Here is a 24,892-nt window from a genome sequence, read left to right as displayed (position 1 = left end):
AAATTAAAGATGATACCAACAGATGGAGAGATATACCATGTTCTTGGATTGCAAGAATCAATATTGTGAAAATGACTATACTACCCAAATCAATCTACAGATTCAATGCAATCCCTATCAAATTACCAATGGCATTTTTTATGGAACTAGAACAAAAAATCTTAAAATTTATATGGAGACACAAGAGACCCCGAATAGTCAAAGTAGTCTTGAGGGAAAAAAACAGAGCTGGAGCAATCAGACTCCCTGATTTCAGACTATACTACAAAGCTACAGTAATCAAGACAAATGGTACTGGCACTAAAACAGAAACATAGATCAATGGAACAAGATAGAAAGCCCAGAGATAAACCCACGCACCTATGGTCAACTAATCTATGACAAAGGAGGCAAGGATACATAATGGAGAAAAGACAGTCTCTTCAGTAAGTGGTGCTGGGAAAACTGGACAGCTACATGCAAAAGAATGAAATTAGAACACTCCCTAACACCATACACAAAAATAAACTCAAAATGGATTCAAGACCTAAATGTAAGACCGGACACTATAAAACTCTTAGAGGAAAACACAGGAAGAACACTCTTTGACATAAATCACAGCAAGATCTTTCTTGATCCACCTCCTAGAATAATGGAAATAAAAACAAAAATAAACAAATGGGACCTAGTGAAACTTAAAAGCTTTTGCACAGCAAAGGAAACCATAAACAAGACGAAAAGACAACCATCAGAATGGGAGAAAATATTTGCAAACGAATCAATGGACAAAGGATTAATCTCCAAAATATATAAACAGCTCATGCAGCTCAATATTAAAGAAACAAACAACCCAATCCAAAAGTGGGCTGAAGACCTAAACAGACATTTCTCCAAAGAAGACATACAGATGGCCAAGAAGCACATGAAAAGATGCTCAACATCACTAATTATTAGAGAAATGCAAATCAAAACTACAATGAGGTATTACCTCACACCAGTTAGAATGGGCATCATCAGAAAATCTACAAACAACAAATGCTGGAGAGGGTGTGGAGAAAAGGGAACCCTCTTGCACTGTTGGTGGGAATGTAAATTGATACAGCCACTATGGAGAACAGTATGGAGGTTCCTTAAAAAGCTAAAAATAGAATTACCATATGATCCAGCAATCCCACTACTGGGTATATACCCAGAGAAAACCATAATTCAAAAAGACACATGCACCTCAATGTTCACTGCAGCACTATTTACAATAGCCAGATCACGGAAGCAACCTAAATGTCCATTGACAGACGAATGGATAAAGAAGTTGTGGTATATATATACAATGGAATATTACTCCGCCATAAAAAGGAACGAAATTGAGTCATTTGTTGAGACGTGGATGGATCTAGAGACTGTCATACAGAGTGAAGTAAGTCAGAAAGAGAAAAACAAATATCATATATTAACACATGTATGTGGAACCTAGAAAAATGGTACAGATGAACCGGTTTGCAGGGCAGAAGTTGACAGATGTAGAGAACAAATGTATGGACACCAAGGGGGGAAAGCCCGGGGCGGGCTGGGGATGGTGGTGTGCTGAATTGGGAGATTAGGATTGACATGTATACACTGATGTGTATAAAACTGATGACTAATAAGAACCTGCTGTATAAAAAAATAAAGAAAATAAAATTCAAAACTTAAAAAAAAAAACTAATACTAAACTTTCTTTGGGTTATTTGTATGGAAATATGTTAATATAAATGTTTCAGACATTACATGATATTCCTAAAAATCTTATATGTTCTGGTATAATGTTATAAGTCATAATTCTAGTTATTACTTTAAAATGTATATCTCAGAAATAACTAAATTTCCTTGTCAATTGCATTATTATGAACTTTCATCAAATCTTTAACCATGGTCATTTTTAAGTCTTTTGTCATTTACAGACAGTTTTGGGTGTACTCTGATGCTTTTGCAAAAATGTTCCTATAAAAGGGTTTCATCTTCAAGGAATTCATGGAAAAGACTCTGACAAGTACAGGTTTCTGGTAATTGACTATACTGCTGAACTGAATGAATAAGCATTTTCAGAACTCTAATGGAAAACTGATGAATTCATAAAAGTGCTAACAAAAGATCAAGATGAAAAAAAATTAATTACATGGGACTGAGTGAACTGATGAGGATGATTATAATTTTTTTGACTTTGCTTGAATAAAAAAAAAAATGGCTCTAGCTTGTAATAAAATCACATTTAAACATAGATCAGTTTATAACAGCATTATTTATAATAGCAAAAAAATTGGAAGTGACAAATATTGAAACTACATTTCAATGTCCAATAAATAATGGTATATCTATTTAGTTGACTTTGAAAATGGTCATTATAAAAACACAATAATATAGAAATAATATAGAATACATTCTATATACAATAATACAGAAAAAGAGGTTAATACAATATTAATAATAAAGATAACTAATACTTATTGAGGGCTTACTATGTGCCAGGCGCTGGTTTAGCACCTCATGCGCAGTATTTTATTTAATCCTCACAACCCTGTGAAGTATGTATAATAACTATCCCCATTTTTATTTTTTTTTAACATCTTTATTGGAGTGTAATTGCTTTACAATGGTTAGTTTCTGCTTTATAACAAAGTGAATCAGCTATACATATACATATATCCCTATATCTCCTCCCTCTTGCGTCTCCCTCCAACCTTCCCTATCCCACCCCTTAGGTGGTCACAAAGCACTGAGCTGATCTCCCTGTGCTATGCAGCTTCTTCCCACTAGCTATCTATTTTACATTTGGTAGTATATATAAGTCCATGCCACTCTCTCACTTCGTCCCAGCTTACCCTTCCCCCTCCCCATGTCCTTAAATCCATTCTCTACGTGTGTCTTTATTCCTGTCCTGCCCCTAGGTTCTTCATAACCATTTTTTTTTTTTTAGATTCCATATATATGTGTTAGCATATGGTATTTGTTTTTCTCTTTCTGACTTACTTCACTCTGTATGACAGACTCTAGGTCCATCCATATCCCCATTTTTAGAGATGAAGAAACTGAGGAACAAAGAGGTTCATTAATATGCACTATCACTTACCATGTTAGTGAAAAAAGCAGAGTATAAATATACCAAAAGTGTTCCTATGTAGAAAACTAATGTATACATTAAAAAAAAATACTCAATAGGAAGGTATAAAAATGAGAAAAGCTACCATGTTATAGTGGCAAAATTTTTTTCTACTTTTTAAAAAATTGTAGAGGTCATTTAAGAACATAATATTATATATTAAGAAAAAATAATTTTATAGTGAAATTCACAAAACATATATACAAATTCTGTATATATATAGATACAAAATTTTTTAATTAAGTACAGTTCCAGCAATTCTAGCAATATATTCTATTCAATGTATTCTATTCCTCACTCTCTTCACACACTGCACACAAAGAAGGGATAACCAAATTAATAATTGGAAAAGTATATCAATTAAGATTAAGTTCAGGGGCTTCCCTGGTGGCACAGTGGTTGGGAATCTGTCTGCCAGTGCAGGGGACACAGGTTTGAGCCCTGGTCCAGGAAGATCCCACATGCCGTGAAGTAACTAAGCCCGTGTGCCACAACTACTGAGCCTGTGCCCTGGAGCCCATGAGCCACAACTACTGAGCCCATGTGCCACAACTACCGAAGCCCGTGCGCCTAGAGCCCACGCTCCGCAACAAGAGAGGCCACTGCAATGAGAAGCCCGCGCACCGCAACGAAGAATAGCCCCCACTCGCCACAACTAGAGAAAGCCCGCGCACAGTAATCATGACCCAAAGCAGCCAAAAATAAATAAATAAAAATACATAATTTATTTAAAAAAAAAGATTAAGTTCAGTTCTATCTAACAAAAAACTCAAATTCTCAGCTTAAACAAAATAAAAACGTATTTCTTTAACAAACAAAAGAAGTCTGAAGGTAAACAGTCCAAGGCTGATAAGGCAGTCTGATAAAGTTGTCAAAGGATCCAGGATGTTTTCAGCTCACCACTATGCCATCCTTGGAGCATGGCCCTCATGTCCCCATCCTTAAGGTCCAACCTCTGAAGACATCACATGATATGTGTTCTGTGTAGCAGAAGGGAATAAGAATAAGTGGAGAAAGCTCACCTTTTAATGAAGCTTCTGATAAAACATATCACCTTCCACTTACATCTAATGGCCAAAACTAGTCACGTGTCCACACCTAACTGCAAAGAAAACTAGAAAATAAGGTCAACTGAATTTTGTTAATACAAAAGGGGGGCCGTGGGCTTCCCTGGTGGCGCAGTGGTTGAGAATCTGCCTGCCAATGCAGGGGACACGGGTTCGAGCCCTGGTCTGGGAAGATCCCACATGCCGCGGAGCAACTGGGCCCGTGAGCCCCAATTATTGAGCCTGCGCGTCTGAAGCCTGTGCTCCGCAACAAGAGAGGCCGCAATAGTGAGAGGCCCGCGCACCGCGATGAGGAGTGGCCCCCACTTGCCACAACTAGAGAAAGCCCTCGCACAGAAACGAAGCCCCAACACAGCCATAAATAAATAAATAAATAAATTTTAAAATGGTCCACATCAAAAAAACTTTAAAAAAGGGGGGGCCGTATCAAGACTCCAACATTTTTTTCCCATTTTTTATAGAAATGGAAAAGCCAATCCTCAAATTCATATGGAAATGCAAGGGGCCCAGACTAGTCAAAATAATCTTGAAAAAGAAGAACAAAGTTGGAGGACTCACATGTCCCAATTTCAAAACTTACTACAAAGCTACAGTAATCAAGGCTGTTTGGTACTGGCCTAAGAACAGACATAAAGATCAATGGAATACAACTGAAAGTCCAGAAATAAACCCATATATTTATGGTCAATTGATTTTTGAATAGGATGGTAAGTCCATTCAGTGTAGAAAGAATAACCTCTTCAACGAATTATGCTGGGATAATTGGATTTCCACATGCAAAAAAATGAAGTTAGACCTCTATTTCAAACCATATACAAAAATTAACTCCAAATGGATCAACAACTTAAACATAAGAGCTGAACCATAAAACTCTTAGAAGGTAACATACGGCAAAATCTTTTTTTTTCATTCTTTTTTTTATATTCTTTTCCATTATGGTTTATCCCAGGAGACTGTATATAGTTCCCTGTGCTATACAGTAGAGCCTTGTTGTTTATCCATCCTAAATGTAAATGATACTGGACTTGGCAATGGCTTCTTAGATATGGCACCACAGGCACAGGAAACAAAAGAAAAAATAAACAAACTGGACTTTCTGAAAACAAAAAAAATTTGTCCATCAAAAGACAATTATCAACAGAGTAAAAAGGCAACCCACAGAATGGGAGAAAATGTTTGCAAATCATATATCTGATAAGAGATTAATATCCAGAATACATAAAGAACTCTTACAACTCAACAACAAAAAAACAAACAACCCGATTTAAAAAAATGGACAAACCACTTGAATAGACATTTACCCAAAGAAGATATGCAAATGGCCAATAAGTACATGAAAAGATACTCAAGTCGCTAATCTTTAGGGAAATGCAAATTAAAACTACAGTGAGCTACCATTTCACAGGTAATAGGATAGATACAATGAAAAAACGTAAAATGCCAAGTGTTGACAAAAATACAGAGAAACTGGAACCTTAGTACATTGCTGGTAGGACCGTACAATGGTACAGCTGCTTTGGAAAATGGTTTGGCAGTTCCTCAAGAAAGTTAAACACAGAATTACTGTATGACCCAGAAATTCCACTAATGGGTACATACCCCAAAGAATCAAACAGATACCTGTACACCAAAGTTTGATGCAGTATTATTCATAATAGCCAAAACGTGGAAATGACCCAAATGTTTGCCAAAAGATGGATGGATAAACAATGTGGTATATATATATACAATGGTATATTATTCGGTCTTAAAGATAAATGAAACTCTGCTATAGGCTACAAAAAGGATGAACCTTAAAAACATTATGTTAAGTAAAATAAGCCAGATACAAAAGGGTAAAAATTATATGATTACACTTTCATGAAATATCTAGAATAGGCAAATTCACAGAGAAGGAATAGACTGCAGGTTACCAGGAGCTGAGGGGAGAAGAGAATGGAAAGTTATTGCTTTATGGGTACAGAATTTCTGTTTGGGGTGATGAAAAAGTTTTAAAAATAGACAGTAGTGGTGGATGCAAAACACTGTAAACATAATTAATGTCACTGAATTAAATACTTAAAAATTGTTAAAATGGCAAATTTTGTTGTATATGTTTTGCCACAAAAAAAAAAAAGCACCTTAAATAATAAGAACGGAGACAGGGAAATGGGGGAAACCAGAGGGATTACTGTTTTCCATCCATCTCAGGACAAACAAATACACAAATACACACACACACACACACACACACACACACACACTCATGTGTAGTAAGTAAGAATTTCAGGCAGCTGCAATTTTCAAGGGTCCTTCCCTCCCCAGAGTTGTACCATGATTCCAAACTCATATATATTTCCAAGGCACTGGTAACAAGGAGTATTTAGAGCACATCCAACACATATACACAAACACAAAATAACCATAAGTTAAATTATGACCAAATAGCACCAGAAATTCAACCACTATAATTGTGTTCACTCATCTTGTATTATTTTTTTGTAGTAACAACCTAAAGAAAATAGTACTTGTTTAAATAATTTGTCTAAACACGTGAATAAACTAGATAATGGGCATTTGTATAGCCATTTCTGCTCTAGCCTAAAAACTCAAAGGAAAAATAGTCAAAACTAAGCCGAGCTAAACACATTGGTTATCTATAAAACTCCATATCCAATATGATAGAAGAGAATCAAATATGTACAACTCTTTACATTCTGGAGGCTAGTATCTTCTACAAATGGACAACCTTTAAAGTAAAAGAAATATAAATCAAGTGAAACAAATATAGTGAAAGTCCTTCTGTGAAAGGACAGTAGTAAACAACTAAACATTTTCTTGGTATTTCTCCATAAAGCATTCCAAATTTTCAAAACAAGAAATTCAGACTCCAATACAATTTGAGTCACATGCAGAGAATTTTAGAAAAAAAAATTAGTTAAAACAACTTTACCTGAAAATTCTTAGTGTTAATAAACACTAAACAATTGGGGCTTTTTAAAATCTAAATAATTTCTATTTCAAAAACTATATAGTCCTGGGGCTTCCCTGGTGGCACAGTGTTTGAGAATCCACCAGCCAATGCAGGGAACACGGGTTTGAGCCCTGGTCCAGGAAGATCCCACATGCCGCGGAGCAACTAAGCCCATGTGCCACAACTACTGAGCCTGCACTCCGGAGCCCACGTGCCACAACTACTGAGCCCGCACGCCTACAGCCCGTGCTCCACAACAAGAGAAACCACCGCAATGAGAAGCCTGCGCACCGCAACGAAGAGTAGCCCCAGGTCGCCGCAACTAGAGAAAGCCCGCGCACAGCAATGAAGACCCAACACAGCCAAAAATAAATAAATAAATAAAATAAATTTCTTTTAAAAATACTATATAATCTTACAAAAATTATCTTTGTAGATTTCAGAATTGAAATGTAAATTAGATACTGCTGTAAAGGAAATATTACTACTGCTAGGGGGAAAATTCCTTTATCATTTTCAAATACTAGCTATATTACATCACTTCCTTTTACCTCTTTCTTTTTTTTAAATGGGATGGTTAAAGTTGTATTTTTTAGTAGCATACCTAATTGAAAACAAAACATACTAGATTATCATAAATATTTCATTCTAACCCTAAGTAGCTATTTTAAACTATGGAAGTTGCTCTCTAGGAACTCTAGTTATATCTACTTTAAATTCTTTTGATTCTAAGTAAAGGCATTAAATCTAGAAACTAAAAAATGATCATCAATTTAAGATATAAATTTTAATTTATGGCTTTACTATTTTTAATGTTTTCTTTTTCCCTTTTAGATGAAATGCAACACTAACAGAATTTTTTAAGTATACAATCACCAACAAAATAAGTTACCAACAATCTGGAAAATAAAATAAAAATGACCTTGAACAACAGTAGTGCAGTCAGCAAAAAAATCAGGAGAATAATCTCTAATGCAAGGAAACAAAGTATTGCAAAATCGTTTAGTCATTTGGGCTGCTATAATAAAATACCACAGATTGGGTGGCTTATAACAACAGAAATTTATTTCTTACAATTCTGGAAGTCAGAACTTCAACACCAAGGTGCCAGCATGGTTGCTTTCTGTGTCCTCACATGGTGGAATGGCTCACAAGCTCTCTGGGGCCTCTTTTATAAAGGCACTAATAATCCCGTTCATGAAGGTTCCATCCTCATGGCCTAAGCACCTGCCAAAGGCCTCACCTCCTAATGCCATCATCTTTGGGGGGTTCAGATTTTAACATATAAATTTTGGAGGGACACCAACATTCAGACCACTGCAGCAATTCAATAATAATTTGTTTTAGCGTGTGTTTTTCAATATGTATCCTAATGTTCAAATTAAATAATGAAATCATTCCCTGAAAACCTGACCAGGGGTAGTTAGAAAGCTGACCAGTTTTCCACTTAGTCCTACTGCTCAGCAACTCCCTGAAACAAGCTTCTCTTAACTCAGCCCTAAAACAGAAATGAAAAGGACAGCTCAATTATTTAGGCTTCAAAAAATTTTCTGTGAGATATTAAAATTACAAGAAGAATCTCATTTAATATGAGGCATTTCCTTGCATTTACAAGGTCCAACACGGATTTCAGAAGACTCAAGAGCGGCTGAGTACTGTTAAACAGAGCTACCCTGCAGCTGTGTATCTGACAAGTGTTCTGATGTCTGCTCTCACAGTACCTGGTCGCTTACTAGTTTATAGAAGTGCTAATTTCATCCATCATTCATAACATTTGTGTAATTTAGTTTGTCTTTATTGCTCTGTTAAGAGTTCTTTGTTGTGTGTTCAATTCCATAAACACTGAGTATTATGTGTGTGCCTTATGTAACTTTAGAAGGATCTGTTTATCATTAATGTAATTACATAGAATTTACCCTACATAGCTTTTTCAAGAACAAACTACCTTTTCCTATGATAAATAAAGACTATTTATAAATTGCCATCTATAAGAACAGAGCAATCACTAAAGAAGAAAAAAAGACTGATCTGCTCAAAGATAAATTTTAACTGATAAATTTTAAATCTTCTATTTACTGTATCCAGTTTTCAGCTCCTCATTTAAAGACTTGGAAAAAAGTTTGAAAATGGATCAATGAGGAAGGATTAAAGGAATAGGGACTTCATAATTCTTCAAAAACTAATACTATTTTTTAAGTTTTAATGTTTATTATTCACAAACACAGATTCAATTGCCAATTAAGGTTCAAGAAAAACACCAGGCCCCAGTTAAGTACCATCACCCTCACCAAAAACCTTTTCCTTCCTATACCATCCTCCCAATATAGTTATAGCATAATTTTAGTTAACTCAATATTCACTGGTTCCACTACTGTAACCATGTAAATTATTATTTTCCTTTCCTACACAAATTTTTATTTTTCATAATCACTGCTTTCTCATTTGCTTCACTTTCCAAGCAAACCCAGACTCTCCCCAAATTTCTAAATCTCCTCTCAAGATGTTCATTCGCATCAGATTTAAAGAAGTCTCTCGGGGAGATTTCTGCGCTGCCTCTTATCTGGGCTGATTGACCTCTATGTTTGGTGCAAACCAATCATTCTGTATTCTCTCTTCACCATCATCTTAGGAAATCCTTTCTTCTCCCCCCTGTACTGGATCTCCTACTAGGAGATATCTTATATTATCTCATCTTAATTTACTCTCTTGTTTAGTTGGGGCTAGAGCATCCAACTCATCACAGTTTGCCTATGGCTCTCCTGGTTTCAGCACAAGTCTATATACTAAGAAATTCCCTAGTCCCAGGTAAACCTGGATGGTGGGTTACCCTATTGGGAGTCCAGAGGTTGCAGAAGGTAAAAATTTTTTGAAGACTTGCAGGTCTTAAACTGTCCTTATCCCACCTTCACACTTGACTGAGAATTTGGATGGTTATAGAATTCCAATTCGGAAATCATTTTCCTTCAAAATACTAACATTGTCTTCTAGCTTCCAGTGTTGCTGCTGAGAAGTCCAAAGCCTTTCTGATTCCTGATCCTTTGTATTTTCTCTTTGGAAACTTTTTGAGTCTGTTCTTTGTCCCCAGAGATCTGCAAATTCCACAATGAATTGGTTGTAAATCTTGGTATGAATCTATTTCCACCCCTTGTGCTGGTATTTGGTGGGGACTCTTTATCTAGAAACGCGTGTCCTTCAATTACAGAACATTTTCTTGAATGATTTCATTGGGTTCCTCCCCTCTGTTCTCCCTATTGGAATTCCTATTATTCAGATTATTAATCAGACCTCTTAAATTGGTCCTCCAATGTTCTTCTTTTTAATCTCCTCTCTTCTATCCCTTTGTGGTTTCTGCTGTATTTTCTGAGAAATTCTTTGTTTTACCTTCCAGTTCGTGTACTGAGGTTTTAATTTTAGCTATCACATTTTTTATTTTTTTCATTCTTACATTTTCATTTTTTTCACTGTTCCTTTTTATGACATCCTGACTTACTTCATGGTTCTTATCTGTGAGAATATTAATGATAGTTTTTTGTTTCTGAAGTCATGCTTTCTCTGCAGAGTCTGTTTCATGTAAGGTGCTTTTTTTCCTCTGTTTTTTGTTTGTTTGAAGCTGTATCTTATTTATTACAGGCTTTCTTCAGATATCTGACAATCCCTGGTTTTATATTTGGAATGAGAAAATGGAAAGATGCTCTGAAGCTCTGAACCTTTGGGTGAAGCCCACTGATAATGAACTGCACTGAAGTGTGATTACCTGAGCCCTTTACTGAGGAATCTCTGATGTATCTGTATCTTTCTTCTTGGGCTGGTCAGATTCTCCAGAGAAGACTTTTCTAATCTCCTATCTTCGTGATAAAGGCCTAGTTGCCAACACTCTGTGAGCCAAGCAAAAGTATATAAACATTTATTTACTCTCCTGTTTTCAATATGAAATGCCCATCCTAAACTATGCCTAACATCACTCAACACAAGAGAACCTCTGTCCTACCGAAAATAGACATTCAGTCTTTGTTTGGGGAGAGAAGACAGGAGCCAGCTAGCATGTAGGAGGGGAAGGGCTCTAGAGTTCCTACTGCTTATACAACAATTCAATCAGTCCTCCACATTTTAGCTCCACCTGTACCTCAACTTTCACAGATTCCTGACAATACCAATTTCTAAGACTTTTGAGCATTCTGCCAAGTAAAGGGGATAGGTCCTAGCTTACACTATTACTGACTTAAGACTTGACTTTCTCAGATCTGCTAAGTCAGCAGTTATCACCCATCTACCTGCTTTTTCAGCTTCCAAAATTTCACAGTATCCTCCCGTGTTTTTCTCATCCTTGAAGATTTAAGACTTCTTAAAAATTCCTTTACCATAGTTTTAGTGGGGCTGCAGAAGAGAATGAAACTCATTTGTGTGTTCAATTCATCATCACCAGACTATGCTGGACATTGTTGCAAATAAGGTTATACACAGACTTAATGTAAGAAAATTTTACCTTTAAAAATTGGAGACTATTTGCATTTTATCTTATTCCTTTAAACAGTAGCACCCTCTTCTCCTTACCTTCACCCCATAAAATACTTATTTATAGATTATCAACTGCTAAGGGACGGGACTATGAATCACTACTTATAAGAAACCCCTTCTGAAATAAAGCAGGATACATCAATGAAGAAAGAAATCCATGGAACAGTTAAAGAATAATCAAGTAAAAGATCTGATTAGTAGAAGAGTCAACACTTCATTATAGCTGGAGGAAAAAGGTGAGTGTGGTACAAAAGGGCAGCACAAGAGAATTTGGGGGATAATGGAACTGCTTTGTATCTTGACTATGGTACTGGTCTACATTTGTCAAAACTCATAGGATATATACCAAAATGAATGAACTTTACTATATATAAATTTTTGTAATGAAGTACAGTTCATTTACAATGCTGTGTTAGTTTCTGCTGTACTATATATATATAATTTTTGAATAACTTTAAAAAATCCTTTAAGATGAGAATGGGAAATAAATATAAACAAAATTATATATTTATATATATACATATATGCATATATACATACACATATACCATATATATGCCATTAGGAGGAATAGATCAAAGTAGGAATGGGGGAACAGAAGGCATCGTGGATCAGAGTAGGGTGTTGAAGGCTGAGCTGAATGAAAAGGATATCCACATTAAAGAGCTGCATGGCATCACTTCTGGGATATTCTTGCCAAAGATGTATTATCATGAGGAAACAAACCCAAATTTAGGGTTTACTTCAAATGCTGCAAAATAATTCATGCTGCAAAATAACCAGCTGGCAATCTTCAAAAGTGTCAGTCATGAAAACTGAGGAAAATCTGAAGCCCTAGTCCAGACTGACTGACACTAGAAGGCATGACATCCAAATGCAACATGTGATTCTAAACTGAATCCTTTTGCTATAGAGGTATTATCAGGACAACTAACAAAATTTGAATGAGGTCTAAGGATTAGATGATACTAATGTATCAGTGTTAATTTCTTAATTTTAATAGTTGCATTGTGGTTATGCAAAAGAATGTTACAAAATACACACAAACATATTTGAGGATTAGGGTATCAAGTCGGCAATTTACTCTCCAATGGTTCAGAGGGGAAAATATTGTACTACACTTGCAATTTTTCTGTACATTTCAGATTGTTTCAAATTTTTTTAAATTATTTTTTTAAATAATAAAAAGATTAGAAAAATAGACAAGGACCATATCCATATGCCATGCTAAGGAGTTTCAATGTCATCCTGAAAGCTATCAGTAGTCACTGTAGGATAATAAGCAAGATGTTGACATGATCCAAGTTGTAACCGTTTTTTAAAAGTTCTACTAAACAAAGGCCCTTGAATATGTAGGATTCCCAATATTTTCAGGTTAGGTGCACATGTAATACTGAGATTATAAGTTACTTAGCTTTTAAAGGAGAAACAAAAAGCATGATTAATAAGGTCAATAAGACCCAGGAATGTAATCCATTTAGATACATTTAACATAGACAAGTCAACTGAGCAGATGCACACAGAGGTTGAACAGTACCAGGATAACTCAAGAGCTGCTGTAATTAATTGGGGTTACCACAGGAACACAGGTAAAAGAAACAAGTATGATCACACTTAATCACAATTTACAGCAATGTAACACAGCAAGGAACGCCTGGAAAAAACTGTCAACTTAGCACGCATCAGTCAGAAATGGGGTGACACGTTACAAAGGCATGCAGGAAAAAGGCAGAAATGGAAATCACACTAGACTTGGAAAAATTATTATGGTTTTAACCATAAACTCTAGGAAAATCTTTATAAGTACAGAAGATGGAGAAGCTTTACGATATCATATCAATATGTCGGCTGCACCACATACCTGAGCTTTTGGTCTGTTTTTAAATGTTCCTTAGTTATGATTTTTGGTCGGGGCAAGGCCATAATTAGCTAGCAATACAATCACAAACTGGGGCTCTAGCCACTGCCGGTTTTTCCTAATCTTTTCAAACAAATATTTTTTTAAATCTCAGGACAGAACACTTCTAAGTAAGTGCGTGACTACTTTTAGTAATATCTGAGTCAACTTGGGGCGTTAGCCACTTCCAGTAAACCAGGTATTTAAGGATGGGATTCTGGTTGCAGCAGGACAACATTGCTTTGACAAAAAAAACCTCTCATAAAATGAATTAGCATTGTTCTATTTCACAGCCATGACAGTCTGTCTCCCAAATTCTATACCAGCACAACGGTTAGAGAAATAACTGGATTAAAAAAATGATCAACTGCTACTGAAAACAAAAAAGTCACTAGGTTAGCAGGAGCATCTTTGCAAACCACGAACTACACACATAAATATAAACTCAAAGGCATGTATCAAGTTTTATTGTTCTTTGTCTATAAACACATACTTACCCAATGCAGAACTCCACATTAACCTAGTACATACTGCCGAACTGCCTTCTAGGTGATGCAAACAGAAGTGCTAAAAAAACATTAAACACGAAAAGGATAAAGGCAAGTCATTCAAACCTCTGCCTTTGGAGTTGGATGTGAACTGTGATAATATTCAAAATACAGTGTGATAGAAGAATTCAGTAACCACTTTCTGAAATATAATTTAAAAGCTCTGACACTGCCTATGGATTCCTAGCGTATGCCAGCACTTCCCAAACTCTGCCAGCTATCCTCATAAAAAGGGTTCCAAAGTCAAATGACTTAGGCAAATTCTAGGTAAAACAAAGTTAAAGAGGTTTATGTACCACAGAACTTTTAAAAAGTGTTACTATGATAATGTGCTTTGTAATATACAAAGAGGAATGCAATAACTACTATTTCCCAATCTTACATATACACTGAACTCTTAATTTTCAAAATCTTCATTTATATCTATTGAAACATAGTTTAGGAAACACTAGGGTATACTGCGGATTTTCTTCATATTTACTGTCAGTCTACAACATGCATTTATGGGTGCTACATAATCTTTAGTCCACGAAAATTCCTAACTGAATGACATATCAATAATTTTTCATGATTATTTTAATCTTCTGAGTTGAGGTCTAGAATTCCACCACTGATTTGCAGGTTGGAGCTACATAAGTATAAAAATAAATCATAACTAGCCATTTCACAATATTTGCTGTTGGTGATGAAAAGAATAGGCATGGGCTTAATATTTACTGAAAAACAGTTCAGAACTACACAACATTGTAAAGCAACTATACTCCAATAAAAATTAATAAAAAAAAAGTTCAGTTAATAACAACAAAATGTTCCAATGCAAAATATCCTGAAAGAAGGAATAAGATGCTGTTTGCATAGTCACACAGGGAAAGACATCTCCGATGCCAATATAATTCAATAAAATATTATCAGTAAGCTATGAGTATGTTTGTTAACAGTGAAATAAAGTTATTTACATCCCTGTATTAGTACAACTATACACTTCAATTAAACTTTACCAAAAAATAGCACTTTATCTTCCTTTATCATAAGGCCAGTAAGAAACTTCAAAAACAGAATGAGAAGCCTCTTGCCTTCTGAGATGGCCCACACTCTGTCTATGGAGTGTGTATCTCCCTGAATAAACCTTCTTATCATTTTTGGGAAACAAACAAACGAAAAAAAACCAGAATGAGAAAAAAGCCAACAAAATGCAACTATAAATCACCAGAAAAAGAAAATCCTAAACCAACTTTCAACCTTTTGGAAAAATAAGCTATTACTATTATGCCAATTTCACTGATGTTAAAACAGACTTAGGTTAAGTAACTTGCTTAAATCACGCAGCCAATGATCAAGGGAGTCAGTCTGAACCCAAAGCCCCTACTCTTTTCTAGTATTATAGGTTTAGAACAGAAATATTTCAGGTTGAGGTATTCCACTTGTAGATCTTCACCATGGAAACTCTAAGTAAATTTAATTAAGCTTTATCACTATGAATAGAGCAAACTGACTAGAACATGTTTTCTTTTTTTCATAGATTAAGCCTACAGTGATGTGTAAGCAATCTGAAATAAAACCAAAATTTAATAAATGATTGCACGACTGAACTAATTCACAGGTATTTTTAAAAGATTGTTTTCATCCACATAAGTAGTATTTTCAAGCATAATTAGATTGGGGGTGAGAGGAATAGTGTTGATGGGGAAGAATTAAAGAGAACAATAAATGTATGTCAGAAGAGAGAGAAAAAAGACTAATTAATTTATGCTATAAGCTATTTATCTTTAAAATCGAGTCAAATTATCCTCTAGTATGATTATCTGCCACCTTAATACTCAGAGTAGAAGTTTATGGTAATCACAGAGTTCTAATTGCTCACATAGTATTGAAACAGCACCAATTATATATGGTTTCCTCTTTAATAAAAGTATTGTATATTCTGGTTTCTTTATGCTCTACATAAATAGGTGCTGGCACTTGAAACCCATAGTTTCACAAATACAAATAATAGTAAAGTTCCCACACTAATCCAAAAATCTGAAACCAACAGCTTAGCAAAAAACATTGTAACCTTAGAAAAAACAATACTTAACACTACAATGAATTGTAAAATTGCATGTCCATGATCTTTTCCTCTGAAATATCACAAAGTAATGAATAACATTATTTCACAAACAATAGTTTTGCAACATGTTACAATTATAGTAACTAAAGCTGCAAAAGATAAGGTGAGAATTTCTGAATTTGTTGTGAATGCCTATACTTGAAAAGCAAGTTTAATTAGAGCAAGAAAAGGTCATAAACAGAGACTTGTCAGTAATTTCAAGGACTTTAGAGGCTAATAGCACTGGTTCATTATTATATCTAATTTCATTCTACTTTATAGGGTGCTTTTCCTGGACGCAAATGTTCACCAGCCTCACACATGTGCTACTCCACCATGATTAAGTTTATCTGTGACTATCACACAGAAGACAATTGAAAGTCCACAACCACTAAGTAAAACCTAACTTACTCAGATTTGGATTTTCTCTCCAAACCACACAGTGTTCCAAACTTTCCCTCACAATTATCTCTTTCTAACCCTGAAGACACAAGGGACACCATGACCTCCTACTGAAAGAGCATTTCCCAAAGGGTGTTCCATGGAACACTGGTTGCCATCCGTCTTCCTCAAAACATTATAAATTCTAGGATAACCCACAATATTTTTAATGTTTAATTCTGTGTAAAAGTTTCCCAAATTTATTCACCCACACAACCCCCCCCCCAAAGCACCTATTAATATCCCATGTATTTCCAGAACACATTTTGAAACTAGGGAGGGGGCTAAAGAAACCCTAACCCAAAAATGAACCATCGTTCCTATGAGGAAGAATTAAGGGGCAAATAGTGAGATTGGAAAGTGGAGAGCCAGGTCTCTGAGCCTCCTGTTAACCAATGAAAGCCGAAGTGCTACTCTCCTATAGCAGCAGATAAAGAAGCACTAGAATTGGGGGAGAGGTGTTAGCCAATAGAGGCTAACAGCTACTAATTGGAAAAAGTGGACACTGTAGAGAGGAAGTACAGAGCAACTAGCTGGGAAGAGCAAACCTGTTACTCTGATCAGCATCAAAGGGGAAAAAAGGAAATCCCCTGGATCTGGAAAGGAGTTTTATAGGGAGTGACAACAAAAGACAGTCATTCATGTCTGGGATGACCTATACTTATAGTGTGGGTCATTTCAAAAAAAAAGAAAAAATCTTTATGGAAAGAACTTCTTGACTCAAGATACAGCAAAGCTGTTGAGCAATTCTTCACCTTAGCTACTGAAAACTTGAAGTCACCCCCACTGGAAGTTTCATGAGTAACAAGGGATGAGAAAATCTATGGAACTAGCAGATCCTTCTCACCTGCATCTACTCTAACATTCATCTGGAGTAATGGGAAGGCATAAACAAAAAACTACAACCAATGTCTATAGGTCATATCCCTCATGTTTGACAAGTTACACAACTTTTACAGTTAATGGAAGTCAACATCCAGGAGCCCAAAGTCAGAAAAGGAAAAATGTCAAAAAAAAAAAAAAAAAGGAAATGAACCATCAAAAACAAAATCGAGTGAATTCCCCTGTCCATTAAGTTCTTCTAAATTAAAAATACTCAATTATTCACAAATCAGACTAAAGTAGCAACCCAGGAAAACAGTATATTCATGCTCATTTTCTCACTTCTCCTCTCTCCCATTCTCCCTCCCTCCTTCCAAGTATCCTGTCCCTACCTAAACTCCTTTTCTTTAAATTCTTCAGTCTGTCCCTAATTTAATCATGTGTGCTTTTTGAAAAAGGGAACTAGGTCTATAATTTTTTCACTGTTAAACAGTGAACATGTTTTAGCGTCATCTACACTAGAATTCAAACTCTTCTGCTTCCAATCTTCGGTAAGAAATGTAAGAAAACACAAGAGTTCTGTATAACAATATTTATTCTTTCAACACATGATGTACTTGATATTTTCTATTCTAGTATATTTAATTTTTTAAATGCTGGTTGGACTTAGTAAATTGATTCTAAAACCTAACAAAACCAATAGGATGAAAAACAATGAGCAATATATACAATATACTGGCAATAAGTGTACATGAATAGAAAAGGGTTTGGAAGAATTTTTTTTGACTACCATAGAAGAGTAGTAGAATAAAATATTAATTTGTAACAAGTTCAGTTCTTTTACCCTAAAATAGCCTGGGCTTACTATCTAATATTAACCAAGTCCCAGGAATTATGGAACATTTCATAAAATTTCCAACACATTATGCTACGTGTTTTTACAGTGCTATGTTAAGGTATGCCTTACATTTCCATATGAAATAAATAAGTTCCTAAAATTATTAGTGTTATTCCTGACAAACCTGTTCACACTCATGGAGCAGTACATCCTTTAAAAAAGAGAGAAACAGAATGGAAATGGAAAAATAATAGCCATCACTTATTGCATGCTTCTATCATATACCAGCATTGTGTTAGATCAAATAATTGTACTTACTATCACTCTTAGAAGAGACTAGATTATTAGGTGACTAGTATAAAGGAAACAAATGCCCAACCTACATTTCTGGTGACATTTATGATGATCTTAATTGAGGACTTAAATAAAAATAAACGTAATCATGTGTATTAAATGAACTTTTTGGTAATTTGGTATGATTAATAAATTCTACTCAGGAAAAGCTAACAACGAGGAACAACATAAGTGAAGAACAAAGAAAAGATTCAGATTCTTCTAATCAAGCCATAATCATCTCACTTAAATGACCCACATATCAAAAGCATGAATAAGCTTTAAAACTACTCTAATAAAATGAAAAGTTTAAACCACAGTACCTGCTGATGTACTCTAGTAACAAGTTTATTAGTCATTCAGACTATTGTGTGTGTGTGTATACACTGAATAAACTACAAAATTACTGTTGTTTAAGGATAATTTAAATGAAATGTTATAAAGTCCAAGATTCAGAAAGCATCAAAATACAGTTGGCCACATACAGATAGTTCTGCATTTCTTTTTTTGTATTGAGTAATATTATCTTATGCCTATTTTTTAAGTAACTTGGTTAAGAACTCCCTAAAATTCTGATTTTCCATTTCAAAGTAGAAGATAACCAATTCAATGAATAACATATTCATTTAGTCATTACTAGCAGATTAGCTTATAATGTAAAAGTTATTTTTACTTCTACAGCTCTACTGTAACTTAACTCTAGAGTCACACTACTGATATCAAAACTATTATTGTATAAACAAAACATACAAACCATAACCATTTCAACTACTTAAAAAACAAGGCCAAAACATAATCTTTCAAAGCTTGTTGTATATAACAGGAAAATATAATAATATTTAATAATTTAATAAAAATAATAATCTTATTAAATTTAAAAGTGATCTATGGCCTTAAGGCACTCTTTATCCCCTTGCTCTATTGCTCAGTGACTTAATCCCCTCTTCCTCTCTAGAGCTCTACTTGTTTCCTCCCTCAAGCCATTAGCACCAAATGCAAGGAGTGCTATCAAAAAAAAAAAAAAAAAAATCTAACTTTGAATTGTCAGTTTTCTTACTGTCATGACACTGTAATGAGCGAAACATTAACTGTATCAATATAAAAGTGAAATGGGCTATAACTAGGAATAAAGTGAAATTGATGTAAATGAAGCAAGTCAGAATCTTGCTGACTCCATTTTTAAAAGTATCATCAGCATAAAAATAAGGCATATCTAGATGACACTTCCATTCATATAGACAGCCAAACAAATATACATCCTGTACTAGTATTTAACTACTACAGCTCTTCTGTTGCAAATATTGGGTCTTTTAAAACTCAAACTAAAAATTGTATCATTTAAGGCAAATCTAAATTACCAAATTTAACCCCAACAAATAATTCCTTCCAATTTCCATCACAGACCAAAAAAATAATATTTAAAATATTAAATTGAGGTCAATTCACTATCTGGAAACTTCCTTAATCTAACTTGTTTTTTATATAATGTTAGGTAGTGAGAATCCAATAAGACATTTCCCCAAAATGTAGTAATCAATTCGTACGAGAATAGCTGATCTATTTCAATAATTAAATGAGGAGACTGGCATTCTTAAATAACCTAAATTCTCATATAACTTAAAGATAGTAAATACTACTACTCATGATGCACTTCTTGACAGCTTTTTCAATTCCTTCTTTTCTTCCTCCTTACCCAAACTTCTATGGTTGGTAACTCCCACTTTCAAGACCTCACACTCCAACTTAAAAACGCCTAAGACTTAACAGACACTGCCTAGTCCCAAAGCCTACAAAATGACTGCCTAAAAATTCTAGTCTCTCCTTCTTTATTACTGAGAAACACAACAGGAGTTTACTTAAGAGAATGTATATTTTTGTTACATCACACCAGACTTCTAAAAGACAAAATATGAAGGATACTACTAAAACCTAATTTACTTTAAAATTGTGAAAAGTCCCTTGCTTGAAATTATTTAAAATCTGCTAATAAAAATAAAATGTATTTGGCCAAACACTTATTTGACTTTTGGCTTATTTGGCTTAAATTATATATATACAAACAAGGTATTTTTTAATACAGATATAAGAAGCAAGATCCAAGAAAACATATTTAGTGGAAAATATATATAAATTATTCCAATAATACAGAAAAATATCTCATAACATAAATGTAAATTCTTAATCACCAAAAGGTAATTGAGGATATAGTTTTTAATCATATTTTTAAATTACATTTACAACTGGCACATACGAAGAGTTCTCCCATCATTTTGCAGATGAGAAATAATAGATGTTAAAATGACAATCATAATCATAGACTAGAGAATCGCTATGAAACCATAATTCAAGAACTGAAACTCTAAAAGTATCAAAATCTTTTCTTTAAATCTTAAAAAAAAACTAAAAATTTTCTAAATTTATTAAACATGAGGTGTAAAACTACACATGCTTTATAAAATATTTTACTCTACACATAAAAATAAAGGACATATATTCACAAATCCAGTACCAAAGTCAAAACCGTCTCATTCTTAAGAGAGCAGTCTCTTGAAAGATCATTTAGAATTCTTACATTCCCAGTATGAGTCTAGTAATCTGTTTTTAAAAATTATTCTATTCACATTTCATATATATATATTTTTTTTAACCCTTATGACATGAAGTTGCTAGAAAACTTCTGATACTGAGAAATTGAATAATTAAAGTTATTATGTGTAGGCAATCTTGAATAAGTGATTTACCTGACAAACGAATTTTTAATAAATTTCAAGTGAAAAACACGAAATAATCACCAATTGACTCTTACTTCAGAAAAATAAAGATTTACTTGGAAACAAAGACATTTTAGTATAAAAACTTGCCAACAAACTCAAATATTGGTATTCCAAAGGTACAAAATAACTTCTTTAGCTAATATCCTTCAAAAGTCAATGTACCAATACAGGTACACTGACATGTACTATACACAGTATGATATGTGATGATGTGTACTCTTCCCACAGTGAACTGGTGGATGTTGGAACTTGCTCACATGTAACATCGGAAACAGAACTTAAGCCAAGCCTTCAAGCTTGAAGGTCACATGGAGCATTTGCTCTCATCACTGATCTACTCCACTACCTAGCTCTTCTAAATCACACCTATATTTAGGAGAATGAAGACAAAAATTTAGCCAGTTTAGGTTTGAATTAAATTTAGAGTAAATCTAACTCTCAGGCAGGCAGGAGCTGCTCCCAAACATTCTCTACCAAATACTATCACAAAATTCTTAAACTATTTATGTCATCTTACAAACATGACAATTTTTGGCAAGTCCGTGTTTAGTAATTTCCTTTGCTTGTACTATATAGAGATGTGATAAAACCCACTGATGACCACCTTCAAGTTCCTGTTGACCTAAGATATTTTAATATCTCCTCCCATTTCCAGAGTGATTTCCAAAGCCTGGGAAGGAATGTTTCCACTAATAAATATCTTTCAATTGAATGCCTGTTATACCACCACGCTCTCGGCAAAGCGAGCAATAATCCATTTTTGCCCATCACAGAATTATTCAAAATCTCTTACTGCTGACCAAAAAACATAAGTTCTTCCTCATAAGTTCCACATTAAATCTAGGCAACACTAGAGGGGTGGGATAGGGAGGGTGGGAGGGAGGGAGACGCAAGAGGGAAGAGATATGGGTATATATGTATATATATAGCTGATTCACTTTGTTATACAGCAGAAATTAACACCATTGTAAAGCAATTATACTCCAATAAAGATGTTTAAAAAAAAAAAATCTAGGCAACAACTGAGTAGCATGCTTTTACTCTTGGGAAAATATTTACTGAAAACTACAAAAAAAACCTTGAATAATCGGTGTCTACTCTTTTATTGTATATATATTTAAATACATTATGTATAATGTATTTAAATACATAATATATGTTGCGTACACACAATATATATTTATATACTCATTACAGAGAGTTTATCATAACTCTCTATAACAATTAAACCATAATGGCTAGCTAAAGAGTTATTTTACATACAAACTTACCCCATTCTAGGTATTCAAGAATGTTCTTCTCTCTTCTCAATGGAGAATTATTGCATTCATCATAAAGGCAGATGAGGATATCCAGTAACGTTTCAACACTGAAGCACTGCCCATTGGTCTGAGCGGGCCCATCCAAAATAAACTGCTCCAACTGCCTCAAACGCACTTCTCCAGACATGTTTGCTTCAACTTCTGCTGGTTTTTCTTTCAATTACTAAACCGATTTTGACTATGATTATTTGAACCTAAATTTTAAAAGGTGTGGTTTTAAAAATAAACCACTTGTTATTCAAACAACTGTCATGCAATGCCGGTGCTGAATTCAACATCCAACACACCAGTAACCTCACTTAACTGAAGCGTCTTCTATTTCACACATATACATATATTTTGAGGGAAAGTTACCATAAAATATATTTAAAACATTTTTAAAAGAATAATACAATTAAATCGTATATTTAAATAAAATAATTAAAAAGTACTGAGAACCAAAGAGTCAACACTTCTTTAAAAAAAAAACAAAAAAACAACTCTTCTCCTTCATTCAAAATTCAACTCGTGCAACATAATCCTGAAACGAATCCAGTTGCATCATTAATGAATTAAGTCCGATCTGCATCAGCAATTCACTTCCCAAGCAGAAGGAAAATCGAAAAGGAAGGAAAAAACCAGAATGTATATAAGGGGGAGGGAAAACCAAAAATTCTGCTGCAAATCCTCCCAACCACCACTTGGATAACGCATCAGCGGCAATTTCTCCGGAGGGAAAGGGAGGGGGCGAGGTCCCTGAAGCAGCCCCTCGACTCGGAGCACGCCAAGCCTTCCCCGGAGGAGGCTTTCCCTTTCTCCTCCCGAGGTCCTTCTTTTTAAGGCTTTGCAGTTAGTCCTATTTCCAACGGATTCCGATGAAAACTCTTCATTTTTCTCCCCTCTTCTCCCAGGGGCCTGACTGGCTGCGGGCGGCACTCGCCCCCGGCTCCGGGAGCGGCGGCTACTCGGCCGCCTGAGCCCGCTCCATGTCGGTGGTCGCTGGGCCGCCGGCCTGGGCCGCGCCGGGCGCAGAGCCCGGTCTCCCCCACACCCGCACCGCGGCCGCCCGCCCGCTCGCCCGCCCGCCCACACTCCCGACGCCCTGGCGAGGGGGTGCTTTTCTGGATTCAAAGGACACGGACGGCAGCAACTGCGGCGGCGACGGCGCGGGTAGCTCCGGCAGCTAGTTCTCCCCCTTCTTCACACCCCTGGGTTAAGGGCATCTTTCCCCCGCAAAGAGGGGAGCGGCCGAGGCGCAGGAGGAGGGGTTGGTGCCGCTGGTGAGGAGACCAGAGGCTGCCGCAGCCCGGCTCGCAACCACTCCCTTCCTTTCCCTCTACCCCTCCCCCTCCTTCCCCGTCCTCTCGCGCTCGCGCCCTGGGCTCCGCGAGGCTGCTCCAGGCCCCGCCGCACGCAGGCGGAGGCTCACCGACGAGTCAGGATCCAATATGGCGGCCCCCGCCCCCCGACACGCGCGCACCCGCCCTCTCCCTTCCCCGCCCCCGCCCCGCCCCCGCCCGAACCCAGCCGGCGCGTCGAGGTCCGGTTATGCGGCCCCGCAGAGCCGAAGCCAGGCCTTGGGGGGCGCGCGGGTGGGGGCCGGGGGCGCGGCGGCTGCACCACCCGGAGGGGAGGGTGGGGACGCTTCGGCCGGAGAGGCTGCGGCTGCCGCAACGTGGAATGCAGGGATACGGGAGGACTGAGGGAGGCCGCGGCGGCGGTGGTGGCGGACGGTATGGAGGCGGGAGGACCCAGGCGCGGGTTGGGAACTGCGCCACCTCCTCGCCGCTGTTCCCGGTTCCTCGAGGCTTCTCGTAGGGATCGCAAAGCGGGGTTTCCTCCTGGTCCTCGAAGGCACCACCCGACTGGCACGTTTGCTAAGGGGGCCCAGAAGCAAACGGCTTTAGGCTTCCAACAGATCTGTAAATGTGCTTTTCTCACCGCCTCTTACCTGCTCTCTACCCGCCCCCCAAATTCAGTTCTCAACCACTCCAAAGTAATTTCCTGGGTGTCCAATTACACCACTTCTTGTGTCATTTACCGGGGCAAATACAATGACAGACATGTACGCGCTACCCTCCAAGTCCTGAGTGTGTGTGCGAGAAGAACAGAACTCTCCAAATCTATTCCCAAAAGTTTCCCTACGTATTCTCCTCCGGAACTAGTCCAGCTGCTGCCTTTATCCCCAGCCTAGGTTACCACCTA

The 24,892-nt window shown here is 36.3% G+C and overlaps 1 protein-coding gene across 13 annotated transcripts in view; it reads right to left on the bottom strand.

Moving 5' to 3' along the window:
- Nucleotides 1–23,735, bottom strand: part of LOC132375919 (serine/threonine-protein kinase MRCK alpha) — a 319,426-nt gene extending 295,691 nt beyond the window's left edge. For all 13 annotated transcript variants that reach the window (XM_059941356.1, XM_059941262.1, XM_059941244.1 and 10 more), the window contains exon 1: nt 22,658–23,735. In XM_059941356.1, the coding sequence (XP_059797339.1) occupies nt 22,658–22,835 (178 nt within the window). In that variant the 5' untranslated portion in view covers nt 22,836–23,735. The remainder of the gene's footprint in view (nt 1–22,657) is intronic.
- Between the last annotated feature and the right edge of the window lie 1,157 nt (nt 23,736–24,892).

Source organism: Balaenoptera ricei, chromosome 1 (genome assembly GCF_028023285.1).
Source record: "Balaenoptera ricei isolate mBalRic1 chromosome 1, mBalRic1.hap2, whole genome shotgun sequence".
NCBI classification, from domain to species: domain Eukaryota; kingdom Metazoa; phylum Chordata; class Mammalia; order Artiodactyla; family Balaenopteridae; genus Balaenoptera; species Balaenoptera ricei.
This window is presented reverse-complemented; position numbering and strand designations above follow the sequence as displayed.